This window comes from Pan troglodytes, chromosome 19 (assembly GCF_028858775.2).
Source record: "Pan troglodytes isolate AG18354 chromosome 19, NHGRI_mPanTro3-v2.0_pri, whole genome shotgun sequence".
Classification (NCBI taxonomy): domain Eukaryota; kingdom Metazoa; phylum Chordata; class Mammalia; order Primates; family Hominidae; genus Pan; species Pan troglodytes.
The window spans coordinates 72799192-72816522 of NC_072417.2; the positions used below are offsets into that span (position 1 = coordinate 72799192).

The following is a 17331-nucleotide window of genomic DNA, read 5'->3' on the forward strand; positions in this document are numbered from 1 at the left end:
GTAAGCCGAGATCACGCCATTGCACTCCAGCCTGGGTGATAAGAGCAAGACTGTCTCAAAAAAACAAAAAGAAAAAAGAAAAAGAAAATACATCCCAAAAGACCTGACTTAATTATATAAAACTCTCTTGGTTCATCATAGTTTAAAAGGAAAATAACAAACTAAACATTAAAGATTGCTATTATTAACACTTAAGTGGCTAAATTGATTGGAAACTTCAAGATAATAAGTCAGAAAAATGATAAGAGAAAATACAAAAGACCAAGTGCATCAGTGTTATATCTTACTAATAAGAAGTATAGAACTGCAAATGAGATGGGGTTTTATACCTAAATAAAATAGACAACATATTTTAAAAGTTCTAAAAATAGAAGAGTTGTTATAATGAGTCTTAAATTCTCCTAAGTATAAATAAAATATTTTGGAAACGAATAGGTTGAAGGCTATTAATATTTCATTCCTTTCCTAGGAAGCACTTCTAAGCAACATTCCCAAGTAGTTACAAAGCTTCCTAGGGGAAGGTTGTGGGGGTGGGGGCGATGGTTGGAAATCATTGCAGCATCTAGAAAACCATGCAAATAGCCAGAACCAGACGAATTACCGATATTTTAATTCCACATCTGTGTAGCTGATTTTTGAATTATGTGTAGCCATTAAAGTGATAATGATGATTGCTAGCCTGGATAATGTTTTAATCAGGGAAAAGATAGAAATTATATAATTAGAGTAATTTTTCAACACAATTATATATATTGTATAGATTTGTGTAGAAAGACCTCTCTATGTAAATTTAAAGGTCTTTTCCCTACTTCATTCTTTTCTGCCTATTTCAAGTTTTCTAATGAGAGGCCAACTTATGCTTTTTTAAAACCAACTTGATTCTCAGTACTTATGTCCCATATATCCTCTGTAGGTTGTACAAACAGCTTTGTCTGAGACTCAGGACCCTGAAGAAGTGTCAGTAACTGTAAAGGCTTTCATGACTGCAGACCTTCCTAATGAACTCATTGAACTGCTGGAGAAAATTGTCCTTGATAACTCTGTATTCAGTGAACACAGGTATGCTTTCAGAGGGATCCATTGGCTATTTATAGTCAGTCTTTAATAAATTATGGCCCATCAGTTTTGGGAAGGAACAAAGATCAGAGAAAGTTGCCTGAATTCTCACTCTTCTAATATCCTCCCCCCTACCCTACCTCTTGAGACAAAAACCTCTCCGTTAGTCACAGTGGTTATTTTTTACGTCAGATAAACTTAAAATATTGCATTTAAAATATTCTTTTTTTTCTTAAAGGAATCTGCAAAACCTCCTTATCCTCACTGCAATTAAGGCTGACCGTACACGTGTTATGGAGTATATTAACCGCCTAGATAATTATGATGCCCCAGATATTGCCAATATCGCCATCAGCAATGAGCTGTTTGAAGAAGCATTTGCCATTTTCCGGAAATTTGATGTCAATACTTCAGCAGTTCAGGTAAATCTTCAGATTACCTAAGTTGAATTACTAAACACTGTGCTATGAGGGTGGGCCTAATTGGTTGCTACGGCAATAGAAGAGCAATAAAATACTAACAGCTTAAATGTAATTGCTTTGGGTAGGATTGATTTTACTCTAACCCTAATTTCAAACTTGGATACTTAGGTCTTAATTGAGCATATTGGAAACTTGGATCGGGCATATGAGTTTGCTGAACGTTGCAATGAACCTGCGGTCTGGAGTCAACTTGCAAAAGCCCAGTTGCAGAAAGGAATGGTGAAAGAAGCCATTGATTCTTATATCAAAGCAGATGATCCTTCCTCCTACATGGAAGTTGTTCAGGCTGCCAATACTAGTGGTATGACTTCTTACCTTATGTATTGAAACCTCATAAAATGATTAAGCTAGGCATTAAGATATCTGTCTATTCTGAATTTTAGAAGAGTTGGATACTGCATGGTTTCTTTTAGTGCTCCATCTTAGTCCAGATAAAAAGAGGCTGTATTTTGTGAATTTGTAAGTTCACAAAACTTACAAGTGGGGAAGATGAATCTTCTGTTTTTGAAGTTTCATAAAATCCTGATAGTGCTCTAATCTTAAAACTTTAAGGAAAAAGAATTCATCTATTCATTTGGTCCGTGATAATACAGAAGTGAAATATTGCACGGTTTACATTTGTCGTCATTATCCGTGTTTCCTTGAAAAGGAAATGAATGCAATTTTCATTTACTTGGGTGAAAGATAAACTAGGATGTTAGTGTTTGGATATATTTTTTCTTTTTCTATACTTAGGAAACTGGGAAGAACTGGTGAAGTACTTGCAGATGGCCCGTAAGAAGGCTCGAGAGTCCTACGTGGAGACAGAACTGATATTCGCGCTGGCTAAAACAAACCGCCTTGCAGAGTTAGAAGAATTTATCAATGGACCAAATAATGCTCATATCCAACAAGTGGGTTTCCTTTTCAGATTTAAGAAAAACTAGTTGGGCTACTTGATTAGCTTGGTAGGATCAAAACATCATAACTGAAGAATTCCAAGGAAAAATCTATAGGAAAACAAATTATTTCTCAGTGTGAAGATATCAATTTGAAAAGAGGATTAAGCTCACACTAATATCTTGCTGAATGTGGGTTACCTTTTTTTTTCCAGGTTGGTGACCGTTGTTATGATGAAAAAATGTATGATGCTGCTAAGTTGTTGTACAATAATGTTTCCAATTTTGGACGTTTGGCATCTACCCTGGTTCACCTGGGTGAATATCAGGCAGCTGTTGATGGGGCTAGGAAAGCTAACAGTACTCGAACATGGAAAGAGGTAATCTAAACCCAAGTTTGAGTGAAGAATTAAAGAAACGCTCTTTAAACATTAGTTTAAATAACTAGCCATGTTTTACATTTGAGTTCACAGAAAGGAAATGTTTATTCTAGGTCTGCTTCGCCTGTGTAGATGGGAAAGAATTCCGTCTTGCTCAGATGTGTGGACTTCATATTGTTGTACATGCAGATGAATTAGAAGAACTTATCAACTACTATCAGGTATTAACGAGACTTTTATATGACCTGAGATCTTTTACCATAGATATTCTTATCTTTAACTGCACATTTCTCTTGTTCAGGATCGTGGCTATTTTGAAGAGCTGATCACCATGTTGGAAGCAGCACTGGGACTTGAGCGAGCTCACATGGGAATGTTTACTGAATTAGCTATTCTATACTCTAAATTTAAGCCTCAGAAAATGAGGGAGCACCTGGAGCTGTTCTGGTCTAGAGTGAATATTCCCAAGGTAACCAGTCATTGTAACACAGTGAAGCAACTGTGTAGTTAAAACTAATACTTCAAAATATCTTATTCTTTTTAAGGCTGTTAGCTAGACTCATATCTAAAGCAATTAAGTCTTTCTTATGCAGGTGCTAAGAGCTGCAGAACAAGCTCATCTTTGGGCAGAACTGGTGTTTTTGTATGACAAGTATGAAGAATATGATAATGCCATAATTACCATGATGAATCATCCAACTGATGCCTGGAAAGAAGGGCAATTCAAAGATATCATTACCAAGGTGTGTACTTTCTTCAGAAGATAAAGGATTCAGAAGGAGAAAGCTCATTAGGAAGTAACTGACTTATGTATGGATTTTCCCATTGTAGGTTGCCAATGTGGAACTATACTACAGAGCAATACAGTTCTACTTAGAATTCAAGCCTCTGTTGTTAAATGATTTGCTGATGGTGCTGTCTCCACGGTTGGATCACACTCGTGCAGTCAATTATTTCAGCAAGGTAAAGTAATAATTTTAAACCAAAGCTTCATAGCAAGGAATTAGGACATACTTCGATAACTTTTGTCCCTGGGACTTCAATAATGTGCTATATTTGTAACAAACTCTTTATTTTAAAGGTTAAACAGCTACCACTGGTGAAACCATATTTGCGTTCAGTTCAGAACCATAACAACAAATCTGTGAATGAATCATTGAACAACCTTTTTATTACAGAAGAAGATTATCAGGTAAAACCTTTTGATTCTTGCACATAATCTCAAGACTCATAAAGTTATGTTTTCCCATTTTTTAAAAAAGCCATTATCCTTTAGGATTGTAAACAGTAGGTGCTTGCATACCTAGGATCTAAATTTAGTAAGATTTCAGGATTGATAAATCTTACTTCTAATTAAGTGCCAAGTTTTCAGAATTTTGCTCAGATCTTGTATAAGATACTGCTTTTGAAAAAAATGATATGATTACTTTATCTCTAACATCTAGATTGTAGGTAGAGTCAAAAATGTCTTTGACCACTTAACTAATTCATAAAATTTATTTGGTATTAACTATATTTATTCACCATTTTTCTTGCCTACTGTTTTATTAGTGTTTGTATAAACTTTCTCTTATGAAGGATTTCACAAGCAAAAGTGAAGTAGAGTTAAGCTTAAGCTACTTGCCTTTTTTTCTCTCTCTTGATTTTCTTTGAGGCTCAGCGCATGCAGATCTGTACTGCTGCCATGCTGAGTTTTATCAGAAGTTTCTCTAGAGCACAGAATCTTGCTCTCCATGCCAGGCGTGGTGACTCACGCCTGTAATCCCAGCACTTTGGGAGGCCAAAACAGGCGGATCACGAGGTCAGGAGATCGAGACCATCCTGGCTAACACAATGAAACCCCGTCTCTACTAAAATACCAAAAAAATTAGCCGGTTGTGGTGGCACGTGCCTGTAGTAGCAGCTACTCGGGAGGCTGAGGCCGGAGAATCGCTTGAACCCTAGAGGCAGGTTGCAGTGAGCCCAGATTGCATCACCACTGCACTCCAGCCTGGGCAACAGAGGGAGACTCCATCTCAAAAAAAAAAAAAAAAAAAAAAAAAAAAAAAAAAATCTTGCCCTCCAAATTAGAAATATTGTCCATTTCATAGCCATATGTTAGTCCTTGATACTGAAAATCTTGGAGAAAATGGTATCTTTAGGTAAAATGAAAAATCATACCTTTTGATGCTTGAATCTAGGTGTCATATTACATGTTACCATCTAAGGGGCTCATTGATTGAGAACGGAATATAATGTTAAACAAAATACTGATCTGGCATTTGGATGGCTTTTTTTTTTAAGGCTCTGCGAACATCAATAGATGCTTATGACAACTTTGACAATATCTCGCTTGCTCAGCGTTTGGAAAAACATGAACTCATTGAGTTCAGGAGAATTGCTGCTTATCTCTTCAAAGGCAACAATCGCTGGAAACAGAGTGTAGAGCTGTGCAAGAAAGACAGCCTTTACAAGGTTGATAAAGTTGCGGGGCAGGGGCTGTTTTAAACCAGGCCTAAAATGGTGTTACAAGTGATTATAATCTATAAATAAAAGTATTGGTTTTGTGAATATGAGAGCTGACTTTAAGGCAATTTAAGTTAATGGATTTCTTGATTCTAGGGGCTCTCTTATGTTAAGGTCAAACTTGTCTGGGGAAAAAAAAAGCTTTTAGCTTATCTGTTCTTTGAAAATTTTAATTTAAATGATACAACTAGGAGGCTTTTTTCCCCTTGCAAAACCAGATTTATATTGGAAAGTTTCCATTGTTTTTCTTGGTTTACTAGTTTAGTATGTGGGGTCTAATGTTTTTGACTTTCACTATTTCTTTGAATAGGATGCAATGCAGTATGCTTCTGAATCTAAAGATACTGAATTGGCTGAAGAACTCCTGCAGTGGTTTTTGCAGGAAGAAAAAAGAGAGTGCTTTGGAGCTTGTCTGTTTACCTGTTACGATCTTTTAAGGCCAGATGTCGTCCTAGAAACTGCATGGAGGCACAATATCATGGATTTTGCCATGCCCTATTTCATCCAGGTCATGAAGGAATACTTGACAAAGGTAATGACTCTTCTAAGTGTATTCAGAACTAGTTTCCTTGCATGTAAAATTCTACATGCACATTAATTTTTTAAATGCTTTTTTCTTTAGTAGAAGTAAGTCATTTAGTCGATCATAAAATATTCCTGTTCTTTTGAAATTTTTTTTTAATAGCTGACAAATGACACTGATTGGAAGGGGAACTCAAATGTAGCTGTTTACCCTCAGTGTATTTATGAGGGTGAAAATAATCTATGTATTTTTTTATTTAAAAAACTTCGATAAATTTTATTTCAAAATAGTATTTTTCTCAAAATCAGTTCTTGTAACTCAAATATTCATGACTAGTATTGTAGATTCCCTTTTATTTGGTTGGTTCCTGACTTTAATGATGTCTATGCCTGTTTCCCCTGGGGAAGCTGCATGTATATTCTTAACATCCTTTTAATCTTCGCAATTTTTTTGATAGTTTAACCCCTGATTTAAAAATACCATAGGAGGTGAACATGGGAAAAAAAAAACAAGCTGGGGGTCTAATTTGCCTTATAACATTCACTATTCATCTTAGTGTCCCTTTTTGATGTATGAATTTACTCACCCTATCTTCAGCAGTTACTAGCTGTCTCTCTGTAGAACATTTTTAAATGGTTTTAGAGGATCCTTTTCGTCAAAGCAAAAAACATGATTAAAATCAGAGTCTCACATCTGATTCCTTCAGCCTGCCTGAGTTGGGGGGATGGGAGGGTGAAGAAGCGCTACCAACAACCCCTCCCATACTGAATTTTTCCTCAGGATACCATTTAATTAGATACCATTGTGTCTGTTTAAAGTTTTTAAAGAATTAACATTTTCTGTATTCAATGTAAGAGAAAAAACATGTTGCCTTATCTTAGCCATAGATGAGAATAGCTTCTTAAACATAATGCCAACTTGTGAGACCTGTCTTTAAGCTGCTGTTAACCTAAGTGCTGTAAATTTTACTAGTGATTAAGCTGCTTTCTTTCATACTGTAGCATAAATTCTTCTGCAGTAAGCTTTGAAGTTACACAAAATTCTAAATTTTGCTTCCAGTACGCCCTTTATTTTCACTTCTCTCATACCTTTTTAGTGGTTAGATGTTTCTTCCCTAAACCTTTGTTGCTGATTCTACCTTTTTATGCTCGATATGGAATTGATTTTTTTTCTAAGCTGCACCTTCTGAATTCCTTTGCAGGTTGATGCAATAAAGGAAAAGGTGAAAGTTGATTCTTTAACATCTTTAAGTCTGGAGGACTAAGTCTAAGGAATTTGCATGATGTTTTTCCTTCCTTTTCTACACTGCTGCTGCTGCTTTTTCCCCCCAATAAATTTTCACTAAAGCCTCTGCAAGTCCCTTGAAACATAACTTTAATAGAGCTGTAGGACATTAGTAGACGTTTGCTACTAATCGGCTAATAGGCTTTAGGAAGGGCAGGAGGCTAATCAGTAGTTGGTTCACAGTCTCTCTTAAATATATTATGAAAAACTGAGTATGGTGAGTTTCCATATTAATTTCAAAGTAACAGGAAATTTCTCTTCCCTGTCAGGGTATCTGGACCATAATAGGACTGTCATAATCCTTGCAGTAAATTAAAACAGCCTCTGGTTTTACTTTGTGAGCTTGCCTGACAGTTGTCGAATTTATATATGTATATATACATGCCCTAAAAGGCTTTTTGGGGTTTTTTTTTTTTTTGTATTGAAGGACTGTGATCCAGTTTCTGATCTCTTGATTCTTACTAATTTTTTGCTGAAAGTAGATACGAGAGATACTAGCTGCTTCCGAAGAGACTTTCCTCATGTTTCTCCAGGTGTCCAGTTCTTATGGTGCTAGTCCATTTTTAAGAGGAATCAAAACCTTTTTAATCATGAGAGCCAAGCTTGCTATAATTGTTGCTAAGCAACATGAATTATTTTTAACAAAGTATTAACTTCTACTTTCTGTAATAAGGCATACCTGTGAAGCTACCTAAAATTTGCTCTCCTATTTATCAGTTGGCTTGTCCAAGGATGTCAAATTCAGGCACCTTTTGGTTGCTGCTTCCTTCATTGGCTTGTCTCCATCCCAATATAAATGAAACAAACTTATGTCTGTTATCAAATTGTGGTTAGAAAAGGGTGGGAAAGTAAAGGAGAGTTGAAACAAATTTAAAAGAATTTGGGTGGGGGACAATGCCTTGGGATTATGTTGAACCAAACTGGAGTCACCACTGGAACTTAGGGCAAACCTGAGTAAAATGCATTGTGTGTGAGACCCTTCAGCAGCTAGTAAGCAAGGCAGTTAGAAAGCGTGTGTGTGAAAAACAGGTAATTGAACTGCAGTGTTATGCATTGTTTTAAATGAAGCATGTACAACAGTCATTGCAATTACATCATACTATTTTTGAAACTCTTATAGCATTGCTGTGGGCTGTGTGTGTTTCTTGAGAGCCTGTATAGCAAGTCATCTTCAGACCTCACTTCTTGCTTCAGTACTTTTGCCTTTTTTTCATGCACACATACACCAAAATAACTGACTGCATGTTACTTTTCCTCTGCAGCATATTGCAGTCTTTGTGGAAAAGCCTTTTACATTTTAGTGAATTTTCAGTAGTACAGATGGAACTGAATTCATTGACATGCTTACCTGTAATTTTTCTTTTTAAATCCAAGGATCAGAAACTTCAGTTACAGCTCTTAACAAAAGCTTGTGTTCTTAAAAGACTTCTCTGCTTTTTTTTTGAGCAATCTAAATTGGATCAGCGGAAACAAAAATTGAAAGTCCCTGTGCCAGAGGCTGTCCCATTATATAGAAGAATCAAACTTTTTGCTTAGCTTGATGCTATTCCTTCAGAATTCTTCCCCCTATGCCCAAACTTCCTATGTGTATGCCAGGGCATTGTGATATTGCCAGCTCTTCTAAGTCTTCCATGTGTTTCCCTAATAGGACTTCTGTGTTCAACATCTGATTCAGACCTTAACTTTTAAACACATGTTCACTTCAGATTCTTTTCCCTGGAAGTCCGGAAATGTATTATGCAGTGGTGGCTTTTTGGTTGTTTCATTTTTCTTCTTTTTTCTTAGAAGTTACTAATATACAGGCATCCATGTATTTTTCTTTATAACTTCTGTAGCTCTTTCTTGAATACTGGTTAGTTAGCAAAACCCCATCTGATCCTTGATGGCACAGAGCTGTGCTTTAAGTTCTATAACTAATAATTTTTGTTCTAAGTGTGGATGCCAAAAAAATGGACAATTCATATGGTACTTATACTACATAATAGTCTTTAATTTGATATTAGGGTAATTTGTAACACATCATTTAGACTATAAAATAGGATAATAGTGTATAAAAGTAAACTAATCCATCTTCCTAGGCTAGAAAAACCACATTTCATCTGAAGGAGCCTACTTAGGCTTACTTTTCTCAAATTTTCAGTTCCCTAACAAATTAAGATGGATTAGACTCATATTTATGGTATTTAATATGAAACAATTAAATATAAAACAGTGCCCTAACCTTAATGGCCTATGTGAAGACTGAAAGATACTTTTTTAATAGTTTCAAACAGAAATGAGGTGCTGCCTTAATCTTTTTAGGACCTGGTTTTTAGAAACTTTTCCACTGAAGTCTACAATTTTTTTTTTGAGTGATTTTTCATAATTTGCCTTTTTGAAGAACATGCAGTGAGCATTCATAAAGTGTTTCCCCCTGCACCTTGGCCCCCCTGTCTCATCCAGCACATTTATGACATTGAAAACCACCAGTAATAGATAACATTGAGATTTGAAATTTAGTTTTACTTAGGTATAATGATAGACCAAGTATAAGGCTTTGGTTGAGAGACCAGCTTTTAAATATTGAAAGACAAATATAGTGTAAAAGGCGCAATGGAATTTGTATAGTGAAGGAGATTCTCTAGTCCCAGGGTTGTAATGTCACTTCTGTCTAATTCATTACAGAATTAAATCATGTTAGCCCTAGAAGAAACTGCAGATCATTTTGTTCAATCTTCTCATTATATAGGAAAGGAAATTTGAGGGCCAGTGCAATGGTTTGCCAAGGTCACACAACTAGTTAGTGGAAGGATCCAGGCATTCTAATTCCTTTCTTTCACTAATACATTTGGACTGCTCTACAGAATTACTTCTGTCTGATACTATCCACTTTGAAGAGTAGCTAGCATATAGTAACCATTTACTTTTGGCTCAATTAAAAGCAAACATTTTTGGGACAAAATCAGGCTTTCCTGATTACTTCTTAGATAACAGAGCCCACACAGTATTAAAACATGCAGCCTTTCTTTATGCAAAAAGATTGAATATGGAGCCACTTGAATCTTAAACTTCAGTCTGCAGCTATAACCAATATCATCAGAAGCTATACACAATTGGCAAAAGAATAGCTTATTCTGCCCAAATACTTGTCCAGTCACTAGGCTCATTTCACTTTTTTGAATACCATTTGCTTTGGGGAGGGAAGTATTGCCAGACCGTGAATTCATTATTACCTCTGATCAGTTTTAAACTTCATTTGAAAAGTGGTTCCTTGTCGTTTTCTCCCTCCCTCAGGCTGCATCCTAGCATGCCCAGTTTTAGTCTGGCATGAGCTTTTATGGCATTTTGAATCCCTCCTTCCTGAGGGTTTATAATGACAGTGCTGAAAACCACCTGGACTGAAGTATGAACATTGCCATTGAATTTGAGGGGGACTGAGAATGTTCTTTCTAGTCTGTTTTATTTTGACAGAATTTAACATACTAAGGCTTTTCCACTTTCTGCCATAAACCTAGGTTTATAATACTTTTGGGGTGCTAATTAACATGATGTGTTTTTCTCCAGGTGGATAAATTAGATGCTTCAGAATCACTGAGAAAAGAAGAAGAACAAGCTACAGAGACACAACCCATTGTTTATGGTAATCTCTCTCTGTAACCTCAAAAAATTCATTAGACAAATATTTAATTACTTAGAGACTGTGCCTCAAAATAGAATACAACAAGCTTCTAAAGTGCAAAAGGCTTTCTAAGAAATACTGCTCTCTACTGTCTGATTTTTTTTCTGAGAAGTCATAAAGCAGGTGTTGATATTATTCACTAAAATAATCTTAAATACAAGAAGACTCAAAAACAGTCATTTAAAATCATAACATGAATCTTTCCTATCATCTGGTCCCTCACGCATTACCTGCTCATAAATTACTGAAAAAGAAATATTGATGAATTCCATTTTCAAAAGAGCAAAAGGTGAGAGAACATGCCAAGGCTGTCTTTAGTATGCTTTACATAAAGAATACATCCTCATTTTAAATTCTAACTGGGGCAGAGAACTGGGTAGAGTTTCCATTTGAGAACTTTCCAGAGAGATAGGATCTTCAAACTCTCAAGTGAATATTTAAGACAATTTCATGTCTTCTTAAACCTACATGTCTGAATTACTGCTCCTTTCCATTTCATAGTTGGTGAACAGATTCATTTGAACAATCACTTTGAAGAGTATAGGTAGAAGCACAATAACCAGGTGAGGGAACATAAAAATATGACCATTATGGCTGGGTGCCGTGGCTCATGCCTGTAATCCCAGCACTTTGGAAGGCTGAGGCGGGCGGATCACAAGGTCAGGAGCTTGAGACCATCCTGGCTAACACAGTGAAACGCCGTGTCTACTAAAAATGCAAAAGATTAGCCGGGCGTGGTGGCACATGCCTGTAGTCCCAGCTACTCGGGAGGCTGAGGCAGGAGAATCGCTTGAACCCGGGAGGCAGAGGTTGCAGTGAGCCGAGGTCGTGCCACTGCAGTCCAGCCTGAGTGACAGAGCAAGACTCCGCCTTAAAAAAAAAAAAATATATATATATATATATAACCATTATATATCAGGCTACTGACACAAATAATAATATATACACTTATTATGGTTTTATCTCCTTTTTACTGTAGATAAAAAGTACTTTAGGAATTTAGAGGACAGGATAGTTTTGATAAAGTGGGTTCTTAGAGATGGGAGCAAGATGTTTGACATGTTTGAGATAGGAAACACATCAAGTCCTTAAAGGTGAAAAAGACATAGGAAACACAGTAGGAACAAAAAAAAGATGGGTGTAATACTTTGGGGTTACCTACTGAATTTGGCTTGCCTTCAGGGTGTTTTCATGGGTAGTTGAAAATTGGGTTGGAATTTCAAGTAGATGTCATTATCAAGATTAGGGATGACTTTTTAAAAACTGGTTTCTGTTGGCTGGGTGCAGTGGCTCACGCCTGTAATCCCAGCACTTTGGGAGGCCAAGGTGGGCGGATCATGAGGTCAGGAGATCAAGACCATCCTGGCCAACATGGTGAAACCCCATCTCTACTAAAAGTACAAAAATTGGCTGGGCATGGTGGCATGCAACTGTAGTCCCAGCTACTTGGGAGGCTGAGGCAGGAGAATTGCTTGAACCTGGGAGGCAAAGGCTGCAGTGAGCCAAAATTGCACCACTGCACTCCCTGGGCGACAGAGCGAGACTCCGTCTCAAAAAATAATAATAAAATAAACTGGTTTCCAATAATAATTTGTTTGCTGAAGACAGCTTTGGTTGTTAACCACAAAAAGCAAAGACATGAAGTCCTTTGTGTAGGAGAAATCTTGATCTAGGTTTACACTGTAGTGGGATGTTAAAAATACTTTTGTAGGGGTAGAGAGAGGTGTTACTTGTTTTCGCTCTCTAAGCCAAGTTCTCTACAGGTCATGTTTTCTGTATATGGCCAACAACTATTTAAACTTTATAAGAAAGAGTGTCAACATAGTATTTGATAGAGGGTGTATGTTCTAATGTATTTCATACCTAAAGAATGTCTGAATGTGTCTTTTTTTTTCCCCCAAGATGGGGTCTCGCTCTGTCACCCAGGCTGGAGTGCGGTGGCGTGATCTCGGCTCACTGCAACCTTTGCCTCCTGGGTTCAAGTGATTCTCCTGCCTCAACCTGCTGAGTAGCTAGGATTATAAGCACGCACCACCACGCCCGGCTAATTTTTTTTGTATTTTTAGTAGAGACGGGGTTTCACCATATCGGCCACGCTGGTGTCCAACTCCTGACCTCATGATCCACCCTCCTCGGCCTCCCACAGTGCTGGGATTACAGGCGTGAGCCACCGCGCCCGGCCCAAATGTGTCTTATTTTTAATTTAACTGCTGTCTCTAAATTAGTACTGGATCTTCTATAAATGAATTTGGTTTCATTGCCATTTAGACATGTTTAAATCAGAAATTTAAATGTAACTCTTAAAGTTATGTTAAAAACATGTCATTTAGACCAAGCATGGTGGCTCACGCCTATAATCCCAGCACTTTGGGAGGGCAAGATGGGCTGATCACTTGTGGCCAGGAGTTCAATACCAGCCTGGCCAACGTGGCAAAACCCCGTCTCTACTAAAAATACAAAAATTAGCTGGACATGGTGGCGCACACCCATAATCCCAGCTACTTGGGAGGCTGAGGCACGAGAATCACTTGAACCCAGGAGGCAGAGGTTTCAGTGAGCCGAGATTACACAACTGCACTCCAGCCTAGGCAACAGAGCCAGATTCTTTTTTTTTTTTTTTAAAGTCTTTTAAAAAATTCTTTTCTTGTGCTGATTTTATTGTGTCATGAAGTGTAATATACATGTAGGTATGTGTCAAGTATACAGAGTGTCAGGCATACTGTGTTCAGTCATAAGCAGTTCTGGCCTTTGGCCCTGCACTGTTTGTTGGCTTTTTAGGTAGGAACCTTCTTAGAGTAAGACTGTCATGCTAAAATTGTAGCAATCAAATGTGCCCCCCATACAACTCATTTGAGGTTGAGATTATGTTGCTAGAGTGGAGGAGACTGGAGTGTTCTAAATGCTAACAGTTTGTCCTGCCTCCTTGCCCCTGCCCCCTGCTCCTTTTTGTTTTCTTCTACTGTAGGTCAGCCCCAGTTGATGCTGACAGCAGGACCCAGTGTTGCCGTCCCTCCCCAGGCACCTTTTGGTTATGGTTATACCGCACCACCGTATGGACAGCCGCAGCCTGGCTTTGGGTACAGCATGTGAGATGAAAAGCTGATCCTGTAGTCACCTATTTTCGTACTGAAACATCGTCTTTACCCACTTCTCAGTTTATAATGGGGGAAACAGGCAACGTGTTCTTGTAACCTTTATTTCATGAAGGACTTCTTTTTGTTTCTAACTATAAACTTGGATCACCTATGTTAAAACCTTATTTCACATTCCACATCATTTTAGAATTTATTTTCGAAGGGGAATAGTTTCAATGTTTTATTCACTTGGGCTTTTTTTCTTCCCCCTCTTTCTTTAAAGAACTGCTCAATATTCAATCTGTTGTGAAGAACCTGATTTGCACTCTGTAGTGTTTAAAGAAACAAAGAAACTCTAATATTGAATCTCTTAAATTTAGTGTATGTAAACAGCTTACAAATACGTATTGTCTAAATGCATTTAAATCTGTTTTATTCAAAGAAAAGCTAAAGCAAAAACACTGGCATATGACCATGCAAGACTGTCAGTGCCAACAAAGACAACACTAATCAGCACATCGTACACTGGATTGCAGTGCTTCCCAGATTATTGAAAAATGTTACAGACAACTTGCCTGATTTTTAAATGAGCATAAAAGGCCCTCTAACCTATGCAGGTTTCCCCATTATGCATATAGAAAATGCTAGTATGTTTTGCTCACTTCATATGTAACAGGTGCCCTTATGTTGTGCTGTATCCTGTGCTTTTTCTGTGGGACCATTCCATTCAGGAGCAAAGAGCACCATGATTCCAATCTTGTGTGTGTTTACTAACCCTTCCCTGAGGTTTGTGTATGTTGGATATTGTGGTGTTTTAGATCACTGAGTGTACAGAAGAGAGAAATTCAAACAAAATATTGCTGTTCTTCAGTTTTGTTTGTGGAATTTGAAATTACTCAAATTTAAAATAAATTACTGGACTGTGGAAATAACATAGAATTGAAGTTTTAATTAAATACCACTCAAACGAAAAGAACAGTAGTTTTTGTAGTTTTATATTGGATACTGAGGCATTAGGGAGGCACGAAAGGAAGAGGAATGAGGATTGAGACATGTGAAGACATTGTGCATTATATCAATGTGCATTCCTGTAGTTCATTCACAAGGTACATGCAATAGTCTAAAGAACCAGAGTCACTACTATAGTGGCTTAACATTTAATCTGTCTCCAATATTTTAACCAAGTGACACCGAGGTTTTTATCGAAGCATTTCACTTAAATGAACAAATCATGGCTGTTATATTAACTTGAAATAAAATATATTTAAACATGTAGTTAACATGCTCTTTCTCATCATGAATTATAAAGGTGCCCAAATTATGGGTATCTTGATTTTTTTGAAAAATTGATTGTGTGAATCCAGCTCTTGCTTATGGCTGAGAATGTTCCTAAAGTTCATTTCCCTATCCCTTAATCCTCAATAGCTACACATACCCCCTTGCCTAGTCTTGCACTGCTTTACAACTCTCTTAGGCAAATTACCTATCATAAGCTCCACAGAAGAGTTTTTTAAAACTTAAAATCCCTGTCCCACCAGGTGTGGTGGCTCATGCCTGTAATCCCAGCACTTTGGGAGGCTGAGGCAGGTGGATTGCTTGAGGCCAGGAGTTCGAGACAAGCCTGACCAACATGGTGACTCCATCTCTACTAAAAATAAAAAATCAGCCAGGTGTGATGGTGGATGCCTATAAGATCCTAGCTGCTACTCAGGAGGCAGGAGGCTGAGGCATGAGAATCACTTGAACCTGTGAGGCAAAGGTTGTAGTGAGCCGAGATCACGTCACTGCACTCCATCCTGGGTGACAGAATGAGACTCTTGTCTCAAAAAACAAAAAAACCTATTTAGTTTCATCCAGGACATTAAGTGAAAGTGTTTAATGTGAGTGCAGGTCAGTGAAGAATACAATGGTGCCCCTGCTTTGATTTGTGGGAGGTGCCATCAGTTTTCCCCACCACTGCTTTTGCACCATCAGTGCAAATATCAACACAGAGAAAAATAATAATAGTATTATGAAAACATTGACTCTGTGGAGACCCTGTGGGTTCTGCAGAGTATACTTTGAAAACTATAAGATTATGAGTTCTATAAAATACCAAGTACAGATGAACTAGAAAACAAGCATATATCCACAATTACCAGAATTTTCATAGTATTCCTTTTAGTAGATATGCCATGACAGTTACTTAGCCACCCCATGCCATCCTGTTGGGAATGCCACTACCTTTGAATTTGGAGCCATCAGTCTATCATCTGAGGCAAACCTCAGAAATTACCTGAGCCAGAATCATGCACTTAGCACTGCGTTCAACTCAGTCTTAACGTTGCATTTTGTTGCATCACTTTTGCAGCCAGTAAACATTCTGTTTAGAAATAGTTGCTATTGTGGCATCATTCACAGTTGCAATTTTTCTCCTGTGCTGTCATATGCCTGTGCGAAGTGTATTAAATGAATCAAATATTAGAACTTTCAAGGCTGTCTTTAGTGTTCTGCCCACAATACTCCACCAATGACCTTAGACCTTGAGATTGTGCTATAACGCTGCTTATATTGCAGTTAACCATAGAGAGGTGGAGCCACTTAAAATGGGCCTATTACCAAAATTCTCCCTGGCATCATTACAGTTCTTGGGGATACACTGATTTTAGAAATTGCTGTCAGTATCCTCCTAAAAGAAGGCTTTAAGGAAAAATAGTTTCTAACAAGATGATTATCAGGAAGCTATGTGGCTTGGGGAGTTGGGACCCTCCGCCTCATTTTCTGGGTAACTGGTATAACATAGTAATTATTAGGATTGTATCAAGTGTATCTAAAGATCAAAAGGGAAAAAAGGCACCCTTAATTGTCAAAGTTCTAGGAAAAAATACTAGCAGGGATGACCAACTACGTTCACTTTACAGTTACCATAAATTCTTACTTGGGCCCACCCATTTCCATCTGTTAAGGTCCATAAGGTTACTCAAGTTTGAGTGGCTTCATTGTTACAAGAAAGGGGGGAAGTGAGAAACTTTAATAGGCTGTGATTTAGAACCACTGCTGATTAACCTTTGGCCAGTATGGGTCAGGGAAGGTGAACATGAAACACTGCACAGTAAGTTGTATCAATGCTATAAAACTCAACCTGGAGACAAAATTTAAACAGGTTATAAACCATGGGACTCCATTGAGGGTGGCTGTATCTATTAATAAAGTAGGCTATCAATCAGTCACCCAAAAAGTGACAGCAGGGGAACAAACTGCAGCTTGCCTCTAGTGGGAATACCCTTGAACCTCGACCTCCAGGGGGACAGCAGCATAGTCTCGGGGAAGGGCTACCAACACAAAGGGACCTAACCATGTATAGGGAAATGCTGTTTCCTCCATTTTAATCCAATTGTATCATGACCTGTTTCTCTCATCTTAAATATCTGTTTCAGCCTCTCACTTGAACCACCAAGACCATTTAACCAACAGTACTGTTTTTAAGCCCAAGATGACAACTGCCAACCATA

The 17331-nt window shown here is 37.7% G+C and overlaps 1 protein-coding gene across 2 annotated transcripts in view; it reads left to right on the forward strand.

The window, feature by feature from the left end:
• CLTC (clathrin heavy chain) overlaps window positions 1–14772 on the forward strand; it is a 75460-nt gene extending 60688 nt beyond the window's left edge. Inside the window, exons 19-33 of one of the 2 annotated variants that reach the window (XM_009432958.4) lie at window positions 914–1059; window positions 1295–1478; window positions 1647–1839; window positions 2274–2431; window positions 2632–2796; window positions 2910–3017; window positions 3098–3265; window positions 3390–3539; window positions 3628–3759; window positions 3878–3988; window positions 5080–5250; window positions 5612–5833; window positions 7026–7046; window positions 10652–10727; window positions 13732–14772. In XM_009432958.4, coding sequence (XP_009431233.1) covers window positions 914–1059; window positions 1295–1478; window positions 1647–1839; window positions 2274–2431; window positions 2632–2796; window positions 2910–3017; window positions 3098–3265; window positions 3390–3539; window positions 3628–3759; window positions 3878–3988; window positions 5080–5250; window positions 5612–5833; window positions 7026–7046; window positions 10652–10727; window positions 13732–13856 — 2130 coding nt within the window. In that variant the 3' untranslated portion in view covers window positions 13857–14772. The remainder of the gene's footprint in view (window positions 1–913; window positions 1060–1294; window positions 1479–1646; window positions 1840–2273; window positions 2432–2631; window positions 2797–2909; window positions 3018–3097; window positions 3266–3389; window positions 3540–3627; window positions 3760–3877; window positions 3989–5079; window positions 5251–5611; window positions 5834–7025; window positions 7047–10651; window positions 10728–13731) is intronic. The other variant, XM_001136053.7, reaches the window with a different exon arrangement.
• The last annotated feature ends 2559 nt before the right edge of the window (window positions 14773–17331 follow it).